This window comes from Lemur catta, chromosome 3 (genome assembly GCF_020740605.2).
Source record: "Lemur catta isolate mLemCat1 chromosome 3, mLemCat1.pri, whole genome shotgun sequence".
Taxonomy (NCBI): Eukaryota; Metazoa; Chordata; class Mammalia; order Primates; family Lemuridae; genus Lemur; species Lemur catta.
In genome coordinates this window covers 117587735-117606557 of record NC_059130.1, presented here as the reverse complement: position 1 = coordinate 117606557, position 18823 = coordinate 117587735, and the positions used below count along the sequence as shown (strand labels likewise).

Here is an 18823-nt window from a genome sequence, read left to right as displayed (position 1 = left end):
CTGATTATTTTATAATTATTTTTACATCTGTCCCCATCATTGATTGTGAGTACCTTTATTTCTTATTTATCTTTATGTCTCCAGTACCAGACAGTTTATGGACCCTCAGTAGATATTTAAATGAAAGACATGACCTGAGTGGATCTGAATGCTTCTGGCTGGGATTTCTTGTTGAATACAAACCACGCTTGTGTGTGTTTGATCTTTGTGCCTAATCTTTAGGGAGAAGGCTAAAGAAGTAAATTATAAAAATTTTGTCAAAATACAGTCTTGGAATATATCATGTTTATATCTTGTCTGTTGTTTTTTTAAGATATACTTCTGATATTCTAATTTTTATATATATATATATATATATGAATAAATTTTTAATAAATGCTTTCCTAATTCTCATTGAAAAGTTACTCAGTGAGCAATTTGAGTATTTATGTTATTATTACTATTATTTTTAGAGATAGGGTCTTGTTCTGCTGCCCACGCTGGAGTGCAGTGGCGCAGTGATAGAGCACTGTAACCTTGAACACCTGGGCTCAAGGGACCCTCCCTCCTTGGCCTCCCAAGTAGCTGGGACTACAGGCATGCACCATTATTCCCAGCTAATTTTCTTTAAAGTTTTTACAAATTCCTAGGCTTAAGCAATCCTCCTGCCTCAGCCTTCCAAGGTGCTGGGATTATGCTGCACCAGGCCCTGAGTATTTATATCATTCAAATGAAAGTGGTTCATTTTACAGCTTAACTAATTGATAGTGGTGTGTTGACGTAATTTATAGCAGACTTACAGAAAAGTAGAATTTGTACATCCCAGCTGGACAGGACTGGCCCAGCCTCCATGCCACGTTCTGTACTTGAGGAAATTGAGGCTAAAAGATGAGGGAACCTGTCCAAAGTGATACCGTGTGCCAGTTCCCTGAACTCCTGGGGCAGGCTCCTGCTGTGGTACTGACTGCTTCCTCATCGTTTCTGTTTGCTTTATGGTCAGAGCGGAGAGAATAGAATAACCCTAAGAATACTATGGATGAACATATATTTTGGCTATTTGAAACTCTGTAAAGCGAGTTGTTCCAGTAACTAGGTTTTCAGGAAGCTTAGCTAGGGAGGAGAGGGTTTTCCACTTTAAGCAATTGAGCTTTAAAAATATTTATTCATAAAACTGTATTTCTAATCCTTTGTAAAAACAGCTCATGTTCATTAGAAATAATTTGGAATCTGTAGAAAAGCAGAAAGAGGAGTTTAAAAATTATTTGCAGTTTCATTCCATTCCAGTATTTCTTCTCTTCAGTTGTGATTGTGTTATTCAAATATTTGTGATTGTACAGCATGGGTAGTTTTAGATGCAAAAATTAAAAACAAATATAAAACATTCTTTTCTAATTATAAAACAATATAGGTTCTTTACAGACTATTTGGAAGATACAGGAAGAGAATAAAGAAGAAAAATAAAAATCCCCATTGAGGACTCGATTTAATTTGACTTGTTCTCAGTTAATTTAGCATCTTGCTTTTAGGCAGTCCAGCCTTTTAACCATTTTGTGAAGCTGAATTAATTTTAATGCTTTTAATATTTAAAATAACCACAATAAGTTATAAAAATATTGGTTTTATTTTCTAGGTGTCTGGGCCACTAAACCAATTTTAAAAGGCAAAAAGTTTGGGCCATTTGTTGGTGATAAGAAAAAAAGATCTCAGGTTAAGAATAATGTATACATGTGGGAGGTAAGAAAGAATTCTGGTTCTTTGTTTATCAGAGTTCTATATATATTTTAAAGAAATCGTTATCCTGTTCTCTCAGGATTTGATATTTCAAAATTAAAACAATCATTTTAATGTGTTCTTTAAAATCAAGAATATTTTTATTAAAGGAAAAATGTGTTTCCCTGGATACAGACTGCTATTTATATATGCTTTTGTATTTTGAAACTGCTTGGCTGTCCTCAGCAATAAATGTCAAATCTATTTTTTTATATTGCCTTGTCGGGGTGTTTTGCTTTGCAGCTAACACCTTGACTTCCTGTGTGATGGTCTGTCACTTTACAGGCTTCCAGATAAACACCATAAAAGACACTCCAGGGTGGCTGCAGAGAAAACACCATTAGATTCTCCTCTATATTTTCGAAAGTAATTTCTGTGTCGCTAGGGTATTCAGAGTTGGATATATTTAGCACATGGCACATTTATATAGAGCTTTTAATTTTTCAAAAGTCTTCTATTAATTTTGTGTTCTCACAACAATCCTGGAAGACAGAACAGAGAATTAGCCTGCTCCTTTGAGAGGAGAAGCAGTCAGGAAACAGAGATGAACTGTCCTTCCCTGTGGGGCCCCTGTTTGAGAGGCCTGTAGATGCAGAATCAGAATGCATCTGCCTCAGGGAGAGGATTAGCAAGGTGTTCATTACACTGCCTGGGTTCAAATCCCACCTCTAGCTTCCTAACTTTGAGCAGGGTACTTAACCTCTGGGCTCAACAATCCTTAATTTAAAAAATGAGGATAGCAAAAAATATTTGATTAGGATGTTGTTCCCTGGGGTATTGCATGGAAATTCAGCATTTCTGTTGAATTTAGTTTAGGTCAGTGCCCTTCCGGAAGCTCCTCACATTCTTAAAGGAACTCCATGGTGTAAGTCCTTTTTAAAGGAAGCTAAGTTTTTGGGTGGTAAGGAAAAGCATTCCTATCAGATTATCTGAATTGAATTACATCTGTTTTTTTCACACGTTAACATATGAAAGCCTATGGATAAAAAGATGGCCAACTGTGAAAAAAAATAGAAACATATAAAAGCTTAAAAATAAAATATGGCTAGGAAATGTGTGCCACTTTCCATCAAGAAGTTCTGACATTTGTATGTCTGAGGTATGTTGTTATTTTTCTTAATGCTATAAGCAGTGTTTCTTAACTTGAAAAATCTGACAGTTTCTCCCAGTAATTTTGAGTTTCTTGTGAATCTGTTGTAATGTATCTTCTGACTCTTAACGGGGAAGGGGCCGCTTAGGAAATGAGGATTTACGAAGAGAATCATTACATTATGTTATTTTACCACTTTTGAGGTGCTCTAGTTGTAGAAAAACTGTCTAGCTAAAAAATATTAATTACTAAAGATATTGCCTGCATGATTAAAAATGTCTTGACCACAGAGTTATACTCCCAAATAAACTACATTTTTAATTTTAAATGTTTTACAAGGGAAACTGACAAATATGCTCACTAGGTTAACACTAATTTTAGTGAGGATAATGTTAAGGAACCGGAAAATGCTTATGCTAGTTCTGTGTGTTTAACACTACGCTTGAACAAATGCCATTAATATTAAACTTAATAGTGCCTATTTTACCCAATATAACAATTTGATGTTGTTGAGCGTGTTGTATAAATTATTAAATAGTGCTTTTGGTAAATTAAGCTTCATTTGCATTGAAATTCATGGATAGTATGACTTGATAGTAGCTTATTGACAAATTATAATTTGGAACCATGACATATTAGGGACTCAGTTTCCATAATAAACTTGTTAACATTCCATTGTTAATTTAAGATGCTTCTTATATACTGCACTACTACAGTTTACAAATCCTTGTGATAGTGCTGGTTCTTTATAGTCAGGTTTAAAGATTTAGTTCTTATCAAAGCTGGCTTTTCCTTCCTGCGATTAAAAAAAATCTGGATCTCATTCAGGTAGTTCTGGCTAGTAGGTATATGTTTGATACAGAAACCTTTAAACCTTTTGCTCTGTTAAAATAAAAGTAGATATGATATATACATAAGTATGCATATGGCAAAGTATAGGAAAAATAAATTATAATGTACCTGTGTCTTTAAGAAGAAAATGAAAATTGAGTAAGACTTAGTCTTTTCCCATTAATTTATTCCAACCCTGGTCTTATCCTCAGACTTGCATCCGAATGCCTCATATTAATGTAACAGAACCAGCTTATCATCAGAATCTCATCTTGGCATTTGTTCTTCCATCAAAGCCCCTAAGATCAGCTTATCTGTTAATAGCAGGGTCTTAGACCCCAGCCAGAACTCCATTTTAAAGCTAATCTAAGACAAAGTGTTCAATCGCTTTTCTTGAGCCCTTGATTATTTAACCTAGTCTTAACTCCTCTAAGCTTTCACAGAAAACATTCTATTAAATCAGAAATAACAGGAGAGAAACAGTAAAATACCGTCAGGGTGAATGCACAAAATAGGTTCTCACAAGAGGAGAGCATTCTTTGATCAGTCTCTGGCCAGGAGCTGCTAGCCAACTGAAAGTCAGGACTTCATGTAATACTTCTCTTGACTATTCCCATATATGCTGAGTAATCTGCAGTATTTTAAAACCGCCTCTGATAAAATTCTTTCAAATTCGTTTTTATGGGCCTCAAATTGCTTCTAATGAACAAAACTTTGGAATTGTTTGAATAAGAATTATTTTAATAATATTAGTCTTTTTTTTAAAAGATAGACTTAATTTTTTAGAGCAGTTTTATGTTCACAGGAAAATTGAGTAGAAAGTACAAATAGTGCCCATCTACCTGCTGCCCTGACACAACGCACAGCCTCTCCCTCTATCAACATCCCAGAGTGGTGAGTTTGTTACAATCCCTGAACCTGCACTGACACTTCGTTATCACCCAGGGTCCATAGTTTATGTTAGAGTCAACTCTTGGTGTTGTCCGTTTTAATGAGTCTTTTTTTAAAATTTAAAATTAATACATACTCACTGCAAAATAATATAAACAATACAGAAAAATATATACCAGAAAGTAAAAAATCATTTAAACTCCTACCATCCAGATGTAACCCCTGTGAATGTCTTCCTGAACATTCTTTTAACTCTGCTTCTCTGCCTCTGTTTTTATTCTGTTCCTCACACACACTAGTTCGTATACAAACACTGTATATAGAAACTTACGCAGTTGAGATCAAACGGTGCATGCAGTTTTGTAATGTGCTTTTTTCTTTCAATACCTTGTGGATATAGCCATGTCAACTGCTTATTTACGTCATTATTTCTTATGCCTTCCTAGAATTCCATTGTAAAGCATTCATGATTTATTTAAGCAGGTCCTATGTTGGACATTTAAGTAGTTTTAATATTTCATGATTATAAATAATTCTTCAAAGTATAAAGATCACTGTATATATACATATATGTGCTGCTTTGTCTGATTATCTTAAGATAAATTTCTTGAAGTATAAAAAAAATGTTAAGTCAAAAAGTTATATACATTTTAACCCTTAATAAATTTTGCCACAGCCCTCCAGAAGGATTTGTACTAATTTACATAACCACCAAGAGTACATATTTCTTCCTAGCCTTTTAAAACCCAGCATTGTTCATCTTTTTAATAATTTTTAAAAATTCATTCTCATAGATGAAAACTGATAGTTCACTGCTTATATGTGCATTTTGTTCATTCAGGCAATGAGTCAGGGGATGAAGGGATGAAGTAGAATTTCCTATCAGTTAAAATTGATAGAGAAATTATCTCTTTATGAGAAGACTTTAATTTTTTTAAGGAATTGAAAACATTTTTTATCAGTCTGCACTGTTATGATTAAATATTAACAAGTGGTTTTATAGACCTTGCTATTTCAATTCTTCTAATATCACATTATTTGTAAGTTAAAATTGCAGGCAAGAAGAAAAAAGAGAGTCGTTAATCAGCTGATTCTGCAGAGCCCTTTTTCCGAAAGTACTGCTCGGCTCTCACTGCTGCTTTCCAACTCCTAAACCAGGCATCAGAGTCGCACTGCAGGGAAAGGTCTAAATCACCAGGGAAATCCAACCTGCTGTCTATTTTTTTACAGCCTGGAGCTAATAATGGTTTTTACATTTTTAAATGGTTGGAAAAAAATGAAATGTTTTGTCACATGTGAAAATTATATGAAATTCAAATTTCAGTTCATGAATAAAGTTTTATTGGAACACAGCTAGAGTCACTCATTTACATATCATCTATGTCTGCTTTTGCCCCATAATGGCAGAGTTGAGCAGTATGACAGAGACCGTAAGGCCTTCAAAACCAAAAATATTTTTGTGTGGCCCCTCACTGAAAGTTGGCCAATCCCGGGTCTCAGTGTGTGGAGAAGAGAAGCAGTAGGAATGAATGTAGTGATGTTGGGTTTCAGGTTTACTGAGAAGCTGAGTGGTTAATGGCAGTGCACAGATTGTGAACTTGGTACTTAAAAGTGGGGTGGCTGTAGAATTGGTTGTTACAGAAGTGGCTGAGCCAGTCACCTTCTTCTCTCAGGAACTGTGGGATAGATGAGGAGGACATTGACGTGCAGAGAATTAAGTGATCCTTTCAAACAGGTTAACCTGTACTCAGATTGGCAGCTTGGTCTGGGGCAAAAAAAAAAAAAAAAATCTCTGAGAGTTTATTTATTAACTCATTTAATACCTATTTGTTAAGCTTTTACCGTGTACCAGGCACTGTCCTAAGTTCTGGAACACTAAACCCGGCCTATAACATGGGTGGCGTTATAAACAACTGGCGATTTTTATTCGTGGAATAAAGAAATACTAGAAATGACCTAGATCTTTCCACAGATGAGAAGTCTGAGTTCCAAGGAGCTTGCTTGGTGTTTTAGATCTGTCATTCCTGGGGTCAGGCCAGGAGCCCATGTTCCTTGGTTGCTTATTTAGTTCTTTCGCATTAGCAAAGCCTAGAGACTGTTACACTTTTTTGCATTGCAAACCCTTTTGAAAATCTCCCCAGAAAATATATAAATACACATATATACACAAAATTTTGCATATTATCTGTAGGATTATATGGAATTCTTAAACATCCATGTTCCAAAGATAGAATTTCAGATTTAAGAATAAGAATAGACTCTCTTGTTTACCCAGTGGATGTTGATTGGGGCCTACTGTGAACTAGTCAGCATTTATAGGCCATCTGTTTTTGGGAGATTTTCCAGAAACGTTTGTGTAGTTGTAGGTATGAAATCTGCGCAGAGTAATTTCAAAAGAGAGGGTTAGTCAATGTGGCTTGCCCAGTACAGTTGGATATGAGACTGGGCTTTGAGGGCTTGAGAGGCCAAGCTGCTTATTTTCTAAATTTGTATCTTAGACTCACTTATAAAAGTAACCTGTATATTGGGAAATGTCCTCTGACAAGTGGGCTTATTGTAGTAAAATGTTCCATCACCGATTAGATTCTCTTTTCTTTCCCTTATTCCAGAATCTTCAGAACTTTTTAGAATACAATGATAAATTAGGATAGTTCTTAAAGGAAGTCTCTGATCTCCTAAAGTAATCTGAGGAGTGAAGTAGTTTTACTGAAGATCCATTTTTGTAGCCACTGAAAAGTTAATTCTATAGGGTGGCAGTTTTATTCTGTAACTAAAATCAACTGAAATTTGACCACACCAAGAAGGTACAGTATTTTCTAGATAGCAGTGTTAAGGAAATTCTTTATAACTTATGAAGATAAAACTTTTATTAAATATTTTCATTGAAATGCTTTTATACCAAAGTTGGTTATCCTTTTTTTCTTTATCTTCACATTTAAATGAGGTAAGTTTCTTGTAGATTTGGTTTGACTACAAATTAGACGATGTGTATGAAATTAGTTGATACAGACAACTCTGGCTCAGTAAATATTACTTGAACCTGAACATCAGAGACAAACACTTGAATGATCATGTAGAGGATAAAAACATTTTTTTGGTAGTTGAGTACGTTTTAAAAGGCAATCAACTAGGACTTACTCCTGCTATGTAACTGTATGTTTGTACCCATTAACTAAATGTTTGAGGTGATGGATATCCTAAATACCCTAATTTGATCATTACACATTGTATGTATGTATCAAAATATCACATGTACCTCATAAATAGGTACGATTATATATCCATAAAAAATTTAGAAAACCAGTATGCTATAGATACTTTTCCTCATTAATAAATATGTCAAAATTAAAAAAAAGATTACCCACTAAGCAATGTCGTCATTTGGGCTTAGAATTTCTTTATCCCCTAACGTTGGAGAGTATGGGCTGCATTCCGAACCAAAAAAATTAGAATAGTGATGGGAAAGGGCGCGGATCCCAGGACTGACTTCTGAAGGCTGAGTCAGGCTTTACCGATGGAGACTCACTGGAGAGAAATGCGAACCTGCTGCTCGTCTTTCAGGAATAGACAGGGAAAGCGGGGAACGGTGTAGATCGTGACATTGGAAATTCAGCAGGCCAGATCCCCAGAAAATGAAGATATGACAGGGAGCCTCAGGCAGAATGGACAAACTAAAATGGGAGCCAGGAGAGAGGTTCTGTCCCCACCACTGGTGTGTTAGAGCCCAGGCACACACAGTGGAGGGGAGTCCGGAGGACGGCTGGTGGAGGTGGCTTTACTGCTGTAGACTCTACCATTGGGAGCTGCTTTGGGTGAATATAAGACTTTACTCATGTGAGGGTTGCTATAGTATGAGAAGGTTTCTTCATTCCATGTCTTAATTCTTGAGTGATTTTTCTCAAAATAAGTTGGTTAACGCAAGTTGAGGTTGGGTGAGGACCTTGTAGGGGAATAGTTGAGGATTCGAATGATGATAGTTTGCATTAGTTGAATGAGAATTTTTTTAAATTACAAATTTGAATTAATACATGTACAGTGTAACAAGTAAATAATAAGGAAGACTGTAAGTTAAAACCCTCCTTACTCCTATCTCCTGAGGCAACTAACAATTTGGTTTCTTCTTTGCGAACCTTTCTCTATATTGGCATGAAGATTTAATTTTGAGTGTGTATTTAAATTGGCATGTGTACTGAAATTTGAATGTAGGTTATTTTATCACCGTTTCAAAATGACTGGGTTAAATTAAATGGAAATTGGGTGGTGTGAAAATTACATTTCACTTGACAAAGAGTTAGCGCCCAGTCTTTGTTTAGTGGTAAAGACAGAGAAAAACATTATTGACATTTTTATACTTTTAGTTTCAGATTTTTCTCTTCTTATATTCATACGCTTAAAATAAAAATTATATAATCCATACTTTTTATAAATGGCTTTATTCAATCATCAATATATTATAAGTATACTTATGCCAATATATGTATTTTTTCAACATCTAGTTATTTTTGTTCTCTTCTAATTACAGAAATGGGTATTTAGTTTATTGGAAAAATTCTTAAAGAATATAGACATATTTAACAGAAAGTAAAAGTTTCAACATAATCTAATTAATCATTTATACAACAGTACTTTTTAGTGCCTTCTTAGGTTTCAGCTATCAGAATGGACCATAATTTACTAAGCTAATTCTATTTAAAAGCCATGAATTAGAAACGGTTTGTAGTAAACCACACTACTATAAGCATCTTTGTACATACATCTGGGTACCGTTGCCCAGTAATCTCATTAGAATAAATTCCTACAAGTGTATATGCTGGTTAAAGTGTATTTCTATTTTAAAGCTTTTTTAAAAATCCCATCCAAAAATATTCTATCAGTTTGTTCTCTGATTAGCAATGTTTGGAGAATATCTTTTTTCATACATTTTCCAATCTTATTTTTTCTTAAAAAACAATTTTTGCCAGTTTAATAGGTAAAAATTGTTTTAATTTGAAATTACTTTTGATTATTAGTTAAGTTTAACTTTTTTTCACAATGTTTTGGCTATGTGTATTCCTTTATGATTTACTTGTTTGCCTATTTTTAAAAATTGAACTGTTCATATTTTTCTATAAAATTATTTTCTTTTTGCACATCAGTCAGTATGACTTAGAAGGTACCTTAGTCTCTTTTGAAACAAAATGAGCTATGCATAAAGAATTCACTCAACTGGAACATTTTGCTTTGTGCAAAGGTCTATATTGACCTGAGAGCCAGGAAGTTCCTTCGTAGCCTGTATTGTTATCCAGAGGCAGGTGGATAGACTCTAGCTGCCTTCTGAACTATGTGGGGTTTTCCTGGCAACCAGCTATCTCTGTGTTTGTCTCTGCAGCCTCATTGATCTCTATAACTGTCCCAGTATTTAGGTGGGGAGTGAGTGGGACTCTGCTATCCACTGTGATCAATCAAAACAACACTTTTTATCCCCGAGCTCAGTGTCAGTTTATATTGAGGAAAGGGGAAATAATGCCTGTGTAAGTGATTGTGTACAAATATTCTCTTTGGTGCTTATGATGATTAAATAAAATAACTGCAGAGCACCTTCTAGCATGGAACTTGTCTCGCAGTAGGTGCTCATTAGATAATGCTGGTCTTTTAACCAGGGTGGTCAAGGAGAAGGCACTGATAAACAGAGGTCAAGCAGATCTGAGTTTAAGCCCATCTTCATTACATTTAAGTAGGTGACTTTGGGAAAGTTGTTTAATTCTTGAGCTTCAACTTCCACATGTTGAAAGGAGATATAATCATAAACCTGCTACATAGGGTTAAATGAGACAATATGTCAAGCGTGTAGCATTATGCCTGACGTCTGACTCCCAACGGGAAGAAAGTAGTGTTAGTGCCCAGTAAGGTGGATGCTGCACCCTGGCAGTCACAGGCTCGGACACCCACGCGTGCCCAGAAAAGCAGAGTTCTCACCGTCAGCTGGGGAGTGGGAGCTTTGTTCCAGAAGGAGAGGTGCGATACAGAAAGGGGATGATGTGAGTAGGAGAGGGAAGAAGGCATGAGTGGAGAGGTCGCGGAGAAGAAATGGAAGCATCTAGATTCTTTCCTTTCTTCCTAAAAAGAAAATAAAAGACCCATTTCTTTTGCTCAGCACATCTGTCACTAATTGATTCTGCAGTTGTATTTCAGTGCCTACTCAGGTGTTTTACAGTCTAGTTGTGGGGAAATAAAACATGTATATGTATGTATAAGCAAAATAAAAGTTAAAATAGTGGCTACATAGGTGTTCTTTAAAGCGAAGGATTGGTAGATGAGTGCTGGAAGCATCTGGGGAAGGAATTGACTCGGCATGGGTGATCAGGGAAAGCATCTTGCAAGAGTAGGTTTGATCTACTCTTAGTAGAAATAGTTTTTGATTCTTTTTTTTTTTTTCTTGAAGGGCACTTACTATTTCCCAGAGGATGTTCTTTTACATCTTAGTCCTGACAGATGCTCTGGAGAGAGCTGACCACTGAGTTTGCAAAAGCATCATACTCTGTCACCCATGTGGCTGGTTCACAATGTGTGTTCACTTCCTAAAGTCCCTGTTAACCTTGCCAGAAAGGGACCTGCTGAACAGCCTAGTCCAGCAGAGTCAGGCCCCTGTACTGGACTGTCAGAACAACCCAGAAAGCTTGGGATTTGAGTGCTGCTAAATACTGCTGCAAGCTCAGTTTTCCTCTTTAAGTTACACTTTAGGGAATGTGGTTGTTGCTTGTCTCTGTGTACATATTTGTAAAACATTTGGAAATCGTCAAGCATTAACTCTTTTAAGTTTAGGGGAGAATGAACATGCCTAAATAGGAAAATAATGAGAATTAAACAGTTTTGAATTTCAGTTTCCACCTTATATTTTTCTTTTCTCTGTTGCTTATTTTTGTTTCTATGAAATGCTTTATAGAGTACTTGCATATAATGAAAAAGAATTACCTTAAAAGTTGAAAATGGAAACATTTTAAAGATACTTGTATTTTAACAAAAGTGTTTTTTTTTATCCCCATTCCCAAGGTATATTACCCAAATTTGGGATGGATGTGCATCGATGCCACTGATCCAGAGAAGGGAAACTGGCTGCGATATGTGAATTGGGCTTGCTCAGGAGAAGAGCAAAATTTATTTCCACTGGAAATCAACAGAGCCATTTACTATAAAACTTTAAAGGTAACAGTGTTAGAATTAGTTTACTGTTAGTTACTCTGCTTGCATTTTTCTAAATGCTGTCCTTAGTCATGACTGACAATAATGACTTTGTAGACTTTGAAAGGATTATATTTGACAGTGGCTTGTCCACACACTCAAGGAGGTTCTGTGTTTTAAGCATATGGTTGCCACTGCTTCGTATGTGTCAGGGAGCTAAAGCATGAAGATCGTGTTAAGTAATTACATACAGCATCTCTATAGATACTGATGAGTTAAGCTTGTGGCAGCTGCTTCCCTCCTCCTAAGACATAGAGGCATTAGGAACTGCCTGCCTGGCAGATTTATCCAACTGTGAGAAACTATCAATAGCTATGGTGGGTCTGTGCTAACTGAGAACACATTCTTAGTCTTCAGTATAAATGCAGCCTTGGATTAGCTTTCCTTTTCTCTACATTTTACTCAGAATAGAAATTGAACTAAACATGTTTCTTCCTTCTGCCCAGTTTTTCTTTGGAGACACTAATTGTTGAAATGAAAAGAAAAAGAAAGTCATGTTCTAGGGTTGGTAGTGAGGTTACGGAGCACATTCAGGGATGTTTGTATTAGGAAGTTGCTGCATTTCTGTGGCAAGTAAGGCTGTGCCTCTCTCCCTGGTTTTTACTGGGCACACTGTCTAGGACATGTTCTCTAGGAAGATGAATCTGCACCTTTTGTATGAAAGTGTATTAAGGCAGAATCTTGAGCATGTAAAGATAGATGGTGGTTTTTTTTTTTTGTAATCAATATGTTTGCTAAAATTGCCACAAGGCAAATTTCTCTTCATTCACTTGTATCCATTAAAAATGTCATAGACTAGGGGACAGTCCATGAAAAAAAAAAATCTGCATTGAGTTGAAAACTGTGGATGAGCAAACATTTTAAGATAGTGGCCAGCTTTGCAAATGTGTGCCGGGTTTGCTAATGTGGTAGCAGTAGGACTTCTGGAAGTTTAGTAACTTGTAGCTGTTTAATTTTCCCTCGCTGCATTTTTCCTGACATTGTTAGGCAATTAGACTGCCCTTTACCACATGTACACCCGTGTCCTTGCTTCCAGTGCCTGCAGGAAATCTTTTTTTGTGGTACTTTCTCATTTAAGACTTTAAAAACCTTGTTTTCCATTTTTGTTCTGTTGAATTGTGGTACATGCTTTCTAGTAGGTATTACTCTACAATATTACTCTACAGTAATTATAGTATTACTCTACAATACTGTTATGTTGGAGTTTGAATTTGTATTCACAATTTGATAAAAGAATTCATTGTTTGTGAAATTGATTTAAAGTGAGAGAGATACCTAGCTGAATCAGTGAGGTAGAATTCTGGTGGAGACAAAACACTAGATAGGGGATAAATATAAGGCAATCAAGGTAGTAGGAGTGATGTTCTGAAGGAGTGTGAGCCCAGGGAAATAGTAGGAGACTGCAATTCCTTCCTTAGACTTCAAGTTAAAATGTGTTCATCTCTGATAGCAAATTTGCAGGAACCTCATGAAGCAAGATAGAATAGTGGTTGAGAGAGTGAACTCTGAAGCTAGACTGCCTGGTTAGATCTTGACTCACTGTGTGACCCGAGGCAAGCTGGTATGACTTTATTAGCTGTGTAACCTCAGTCAAGCTCCGCCTCTGTGCCTCCATTCCCTTATTGTAAGATACAGGTAATTATAGCATGGACCTCATAGGGTGGTTGTGATGATTGTATGGGTGATATGGATGGAGCCCTAGCACCCCATAAGTGCTAATAGATGCTAGTGGTTATTTTTGGCAAGGTGTGGTATGGTGTCGTGGAAGACTCTGGAGCAGTTTGTCTTGTGAGCAGACTGTTTTGACCTCTAGATGTGTGACCATGTGAAGTTACTTAATTTCTGTCTTAGTTTTCTCACCTGTAAAAATGGAGGTAATAGTAAAACTGATTTCTGCAGTCGTTGAGAAGGTTAAACAAGCCAGTATGTGTTAATATAAGGTTCTGTGAACAGTTCTTAGTCCGGTGTAAGTACTCAAAGTGTTAACTAGCTACACTACTACTATTCTTTTTACTTGTCTTTGTCCAAAATAACATAGTTCTGATCTTTGCAGACCTCTGCGAATCCTGACCTTTGATATGTTTCAAGTAATGCACGAGGCCTTTCAGATTCCTTATGAGTGATTACCTAACTATATTCTTCTAGATTAAGTGTTCTGGGGGTTAGGCTTTGTAAATCCATCACATGTGATGTTCTCTGGGCTCTGTATTGCCTTCTCAACTTTTTATTCCACCCAGATCAGTGGGAAATCTCAACACTGGTTTTGTTTGTAACATAATTAAAAATGATTTTAAATTCTTGAAAGTTAACTGTTAAGCCTCCTGTCTATTCATTAGTCTATTCATTAGTTTGACAGATATTGAGTATATACTATGTGCCATGCACTCTCCTATAGCAGTGAACAGGACAGACAAGGTGTCTGATCTCCTGGAACTATCATTTTATGGGGGAGGAGGCAGATAATAAACAAGTAAATACATAAACAAAATAATTTCAGATGATGAGAAGTGCATTGAAGACAATCAAATGTGATAGGGAGTGACTAGGTCGGGAAGGTTACTCTGTTTCTCTGTTTTCTTCTGAGAGAAGACATTGGAAACCCTCTGTCCAGGATAGGAAGGAGCCAGCCACTCAGAGATCTGTGGGAAGAACAATCCAGGAGGAGGGGCCAGGAGAAGCAAAGGACTGAAGTAGGAATAAGCTAGTTTTTGTTGTTTGTCTGTTTGTTTTTAAAGGACTAGAACAAAGGCCACTGTGGTTGGAGAGAGGAGAGGAATGTTAGGAGATGAGGCTGGAGAAGTGGGCAGTGGCCAGATTAGGTGGTGCTCAGCGGTCCATGTGGAGAAGGATGATTTTTAGTCTTAAGGTCAGATCTTCTATGGGGGAGTTGAGGCTGGAATCTGACCTGTGACTTTTAAAAGATCATGCTGGGGACTGGATCGTAGGTGGCAGGAGTGGACATGCTCTATGTGTTCTGATGATTCTGGAGTATTTTTCTTATTTTTCTAATATTCCTGACCAGGTGTTAGGAATATCGGAACCCTTGCTTCTTCCTGACAGGTTTGATAAAATTTCAAGTATATATATATGCACACACAGATATTTAAAGAAGAGAATATGCTTGGTTTTATGAAGTCTGTCTGAATCTCCCAGAAAAGTTGGATGAGTTTCAAGTCTTTTTGTTGTTATTTTTTCTTTAACATCAAAATATATTTAAAAAGTTTGTTCTTTTGACTTTATTTTTTTTAATGTGGATTTGTATTTCCTTTGTTTAAGGGCATAGTTTTTCTTCTGAATTTGACTTAAAAATGCTAAGCAGGGCCGGGTGCGGTGGCTCACGCCTGTAATCCTAGCACTCTGGGAGGCCGAGGCGGGCGGATTGTTTGAGCTCAGGAGTTTGAGAACAGCCTGAGCAAGAGCAAGACCCCGTCTCTACTAAAAACAGAAAGAAATTAGCTGGACAACTAAAAATATACAGAAAAAATTAGCCAGGCATGGTGGCACATGCCTGTAGTCCCAGCTACTCGGGAGGCTGAGGCAGAAGGATTGCTTGAGTCCAGGAGTTTGAGGTTGCTGTGAGCTAGGATGATGCCACAGCACTCACTCTAGGCCGGGCAACAGAGTGAGACTCTGTCTCAAAAAAAAAAAAAAAAAAATGCTAAGCAGTACAGAAGGAAGAAAAACGATACAGTGCAGAGAAAAACAAGCCTTGATTTTAAAAGATATATTATTTTCCTCTTCATAAGGGTCTGCTGCTGGTGTAGTTGTTTCAATGTAAAGTTAGGACGCATATATAGCTCTATGATATAATAACCATCTCAGCTGCTAACAAATAGGTTCCTCTTGATCTAGTGCTTCACCAGTTCTTCAGCCTTTTAGAAATTTTATATTAGATTTGTGGTACAAACAGATCCTGGTGTGTTTTCATATTGTGTGTTTTGCAACAACAAAAGAGGATCTTAGGACATGAGTGCCCTCCTAAGTAAAGAGTTTGTGCCAATATTGAACTTCACCAAGTTGCTAGTACAGTTAGCACTTCACTGACGACTCAGTGGAATGAACATGGAAACTTAAGCTCTTATTCTTGGAGGTATCTTGAAAATGTCTGGTGGTGTCTTCCAGCCAGTTTTCTGGTTATGCTATTTGGGTTGGGAATATATTAGGAATGCATTTGTCCTTACTCTTTCTCATCTTCTTTTTTACTTTGGTTTTATTTTAAGACTTCACATATTTCTTAGAACCCTAGTCATTTCAAATATCATTGGCTATCACCATTTCATAAATACGTGGCTTATCACAGAAAATAGAGAACAAACTATACATTTGGAATTTACATTATCTAGAAATAGTTTACTTTAAAATAAGCTGTTCTTTCAACAGAAACAGATTAGCTCATCAAAATGCCAAAAGGCATTTGTGATGGCTATTTTAACTCATTGTTATCTTTCATATATTAAATTTTTTGGTTTAACTGATTCAGGAAGGGAAATAATATATTCGTTCAAATGTAAGAAAATGGTAGGTTTTAGCCATCCAGGCAGGGGTTGGAGGAAGCAAAGGAAACAGTGGCTGCTGCTTTTATTTTAAAGAATTTAGAATATTTTGAAATTTGGGCTATATAAACAGTGGTAGTTCTGCAGGGAATGAAATGAAGTAGTATTTACTGTTAAGGGCTTTACCTAGACTAGAAGGTATGTTGAAGTGAGGAACTATTTTGTTTCCTAACTGACATGTTGGGTGGAATTTCCTTCCCCCCCACAAAAAACAGAATCATTCTCTTACATAACTACAGTGAAATGATCAAAATCAGGAAGCTAACACCAACACATTATTGTATTAGCTAATCTGTGTACTGTACTCAAATTTTGTTGACTGTTCCCATCATGTCCTTATAAAACTCCCATCATATTTAGTTGTCATGTCTCATCAGTCTTCCTAGTATAGGTGGTACTTTAGTCTTTGTCTTTTATAATCTTTCAGTTTTGAGGAGAACTGGCCAGTTATTTTATAGAATATCTCAAAGTTTACACTTCTCGAGTTTCATCTTGATTAAATTTTGTTTATGCATTTTGGGCAGAAATCTTCTAGAAGTGGTGCTGTGTTCTCTGTGCATCATATCAGGAGGCATAAGATGTCAATTTGTTTTATTACAAAGATGCTGTTTTTTCCTTTGTAATTAATAAATATTGAGATATTTTGAGATTATGCAAGTATTTTTTACTCCTCAAACTGTCATCTACTTTTAGCATCCATTGATATGATTCTTTATGTTTTTTTTTTTTTGGAGACAGTCTCATTCTGTTGCCTGGGCTAGAGTGCCATGGTGTTAGCCTAGCTCACAGCAACCTCAAACTCCTGGGCTCAAGCGATCCTTCTGCCTCAGCCTCCCGAGTAGCTGAGACTGCAGGCATGCGCCACCATGCCCGGCTAATTTGTTCTGTATATTTTTAGTTGTGCAGCTAATTTCTTTCTGTTTTTAGTAGAGACAGGGTCTTGCTCTTGCTCAGGCTGGTCTTGAACTCCTGACCTCCAGCGATTCTCCCGCCTCGGCCTTCCAGAGTGTTTAGGATTACAGGCGTGAGCCACCGCGCCCGGCCTCCATTGATGATTCTTGCCTGAGTCAATGATTACTGTGATGATTGCCAAATGGTGATTTTCTGATACCATCTTTTTTTTTTTTTTTTACTGATTAATTGGGATCTATTTTAAGGAAGAGCTTTCCTTTTTATTTACTCCTTCCTTCCTTTCTCATGAATTCTTATTCAGTGAGTTTTAGATGGAATTTTACTTGTATTGATACTTTTGAAACTTTTTGAACAGACGAATCGCTGTGTGAGAAACTGATAAGCCATTTCTCCAAATTCTGTTTAGGTGTCTACATTTTACAGTCAATGGGTTTTTTCTTCAGGTTCTTGTTCTAGGTGTAATCCATATGATGGTGATGTCTGTACTCACTACTCCCAGTCATACACGACTTAAGAATTTAATGATTTAGGAGCATAATACATGGGAGGTATTTCCTTCTATATTTAAAAGTTATAATGTGAAATCTTGATGTTTGGTACAAAGGGCCAGGCAGTGAACGCTTTTCAGAGCGGAGCAGGTTGGTGGCAACGCGTAGATAATGCCCTGTTCCCGGCACTGCCTCTTCTTTTAGCATTTCAGTGATATAAATAGCGGCGCATTTGTAAATGTGCAGTGGCATATAGTTCTGCCTTGTTCCCGTGCTTAACTTGCTCTTGGAATCTGAAACGTGCGCTGGCAATTATCTTTCAGCGCTCCGCTTTCCATGACGCCCGCTTCTTTTTAATTATGCTTTACATTTCTCATCAGCTTAGATTTCGGGAGCAAAATGGTTCCATGTTTTATTTTTTCTTCTGCGTGGGTAGTCGTGAAGCTTCGAACAGCAAGATGTGACAGCGCCTGGCAGTTGCGAGTTTAAACCGACCGGCTCGCGAAGAGCTGCAGTCGCCGGCCTGTCTGTCCGCGCACCTCGCCGCCCGCGAGGGCCCCCGCCGGCGGGGTTCCTGCGCGCGCCGGCCCGCGCCCCAAGGGTTAAGGAGCCCTTCCTGCCGGCCGGGCTGCGCGCGGCGCCGACAGCTGTTTGCCATCGGCGCCGCTCCCGCCCGCAGCCCGGCGCGCCCCGCCCCCGCCAACAACCGCCGCTCTGATTGGCCCGGCGCTTGTCTCTTCTCTACCCGCAGCCAATCGCGCCGGGCGAGGAGCTCCTGGTCTGGTACAATGGGGAAGACAACCCCGAGATAGCAGCCGCGATTGAGGAAGAGCGAGCCAGCGCCCGGAGCAAGCGGAGCTCCCCGAAGAGCCGGAAAGGTAGGAGCCCCCGGCCCGGCCCGCGCGGCCCCGGCGCCACGCTCGCCCGCCCGCGACGCCGCCCCGCCGCTCCCCGCCCGACCGCGGGGTGGGTCGCGGGCTCGGGCGGCGGCGCCCGCGGCGTCTCGGTGACCTTTTCCGGACTCGGCCCGGCCGGGCCCCGGTCCCGCTCCCGCCCCGAGATCCCGCGAGTCGGCCCCGCGACGCCGCCCT

General features: G+C 38.0%; 1 protein-coding gene across 4 annotated transcripts in view; it reads left to right on the top strand.

Moving 5' to 3' along the window:
* The window catches only part of PRDM2 (PR/SET domain 2), a 113863-nt gene that overhangs the window by 30628 nt on the left and 64412 nt on the right, over positions 1 to 18823 (top strand). For all 4 annotated transcript variants that reach the window (XM_045548675.1, XM_045548676.1, XM_045548677.1 and 1 more), the window contains 3 exons: positions 1610 to 1713; positions 11591 to 11743; positions 18484 to 18610. In XM_045548675.1, the coding sequence (XP_045404631.1) occupies positions 1610 to 1713; positions 11591 to 11743; positions 18484 to 18610 (384 nt within the window). The remainder of the gene's footprint in view (positions 1 to 1609; positions 1714 to 11590; positions 11744 to 18483; positions 18611 to 18823) is intronic.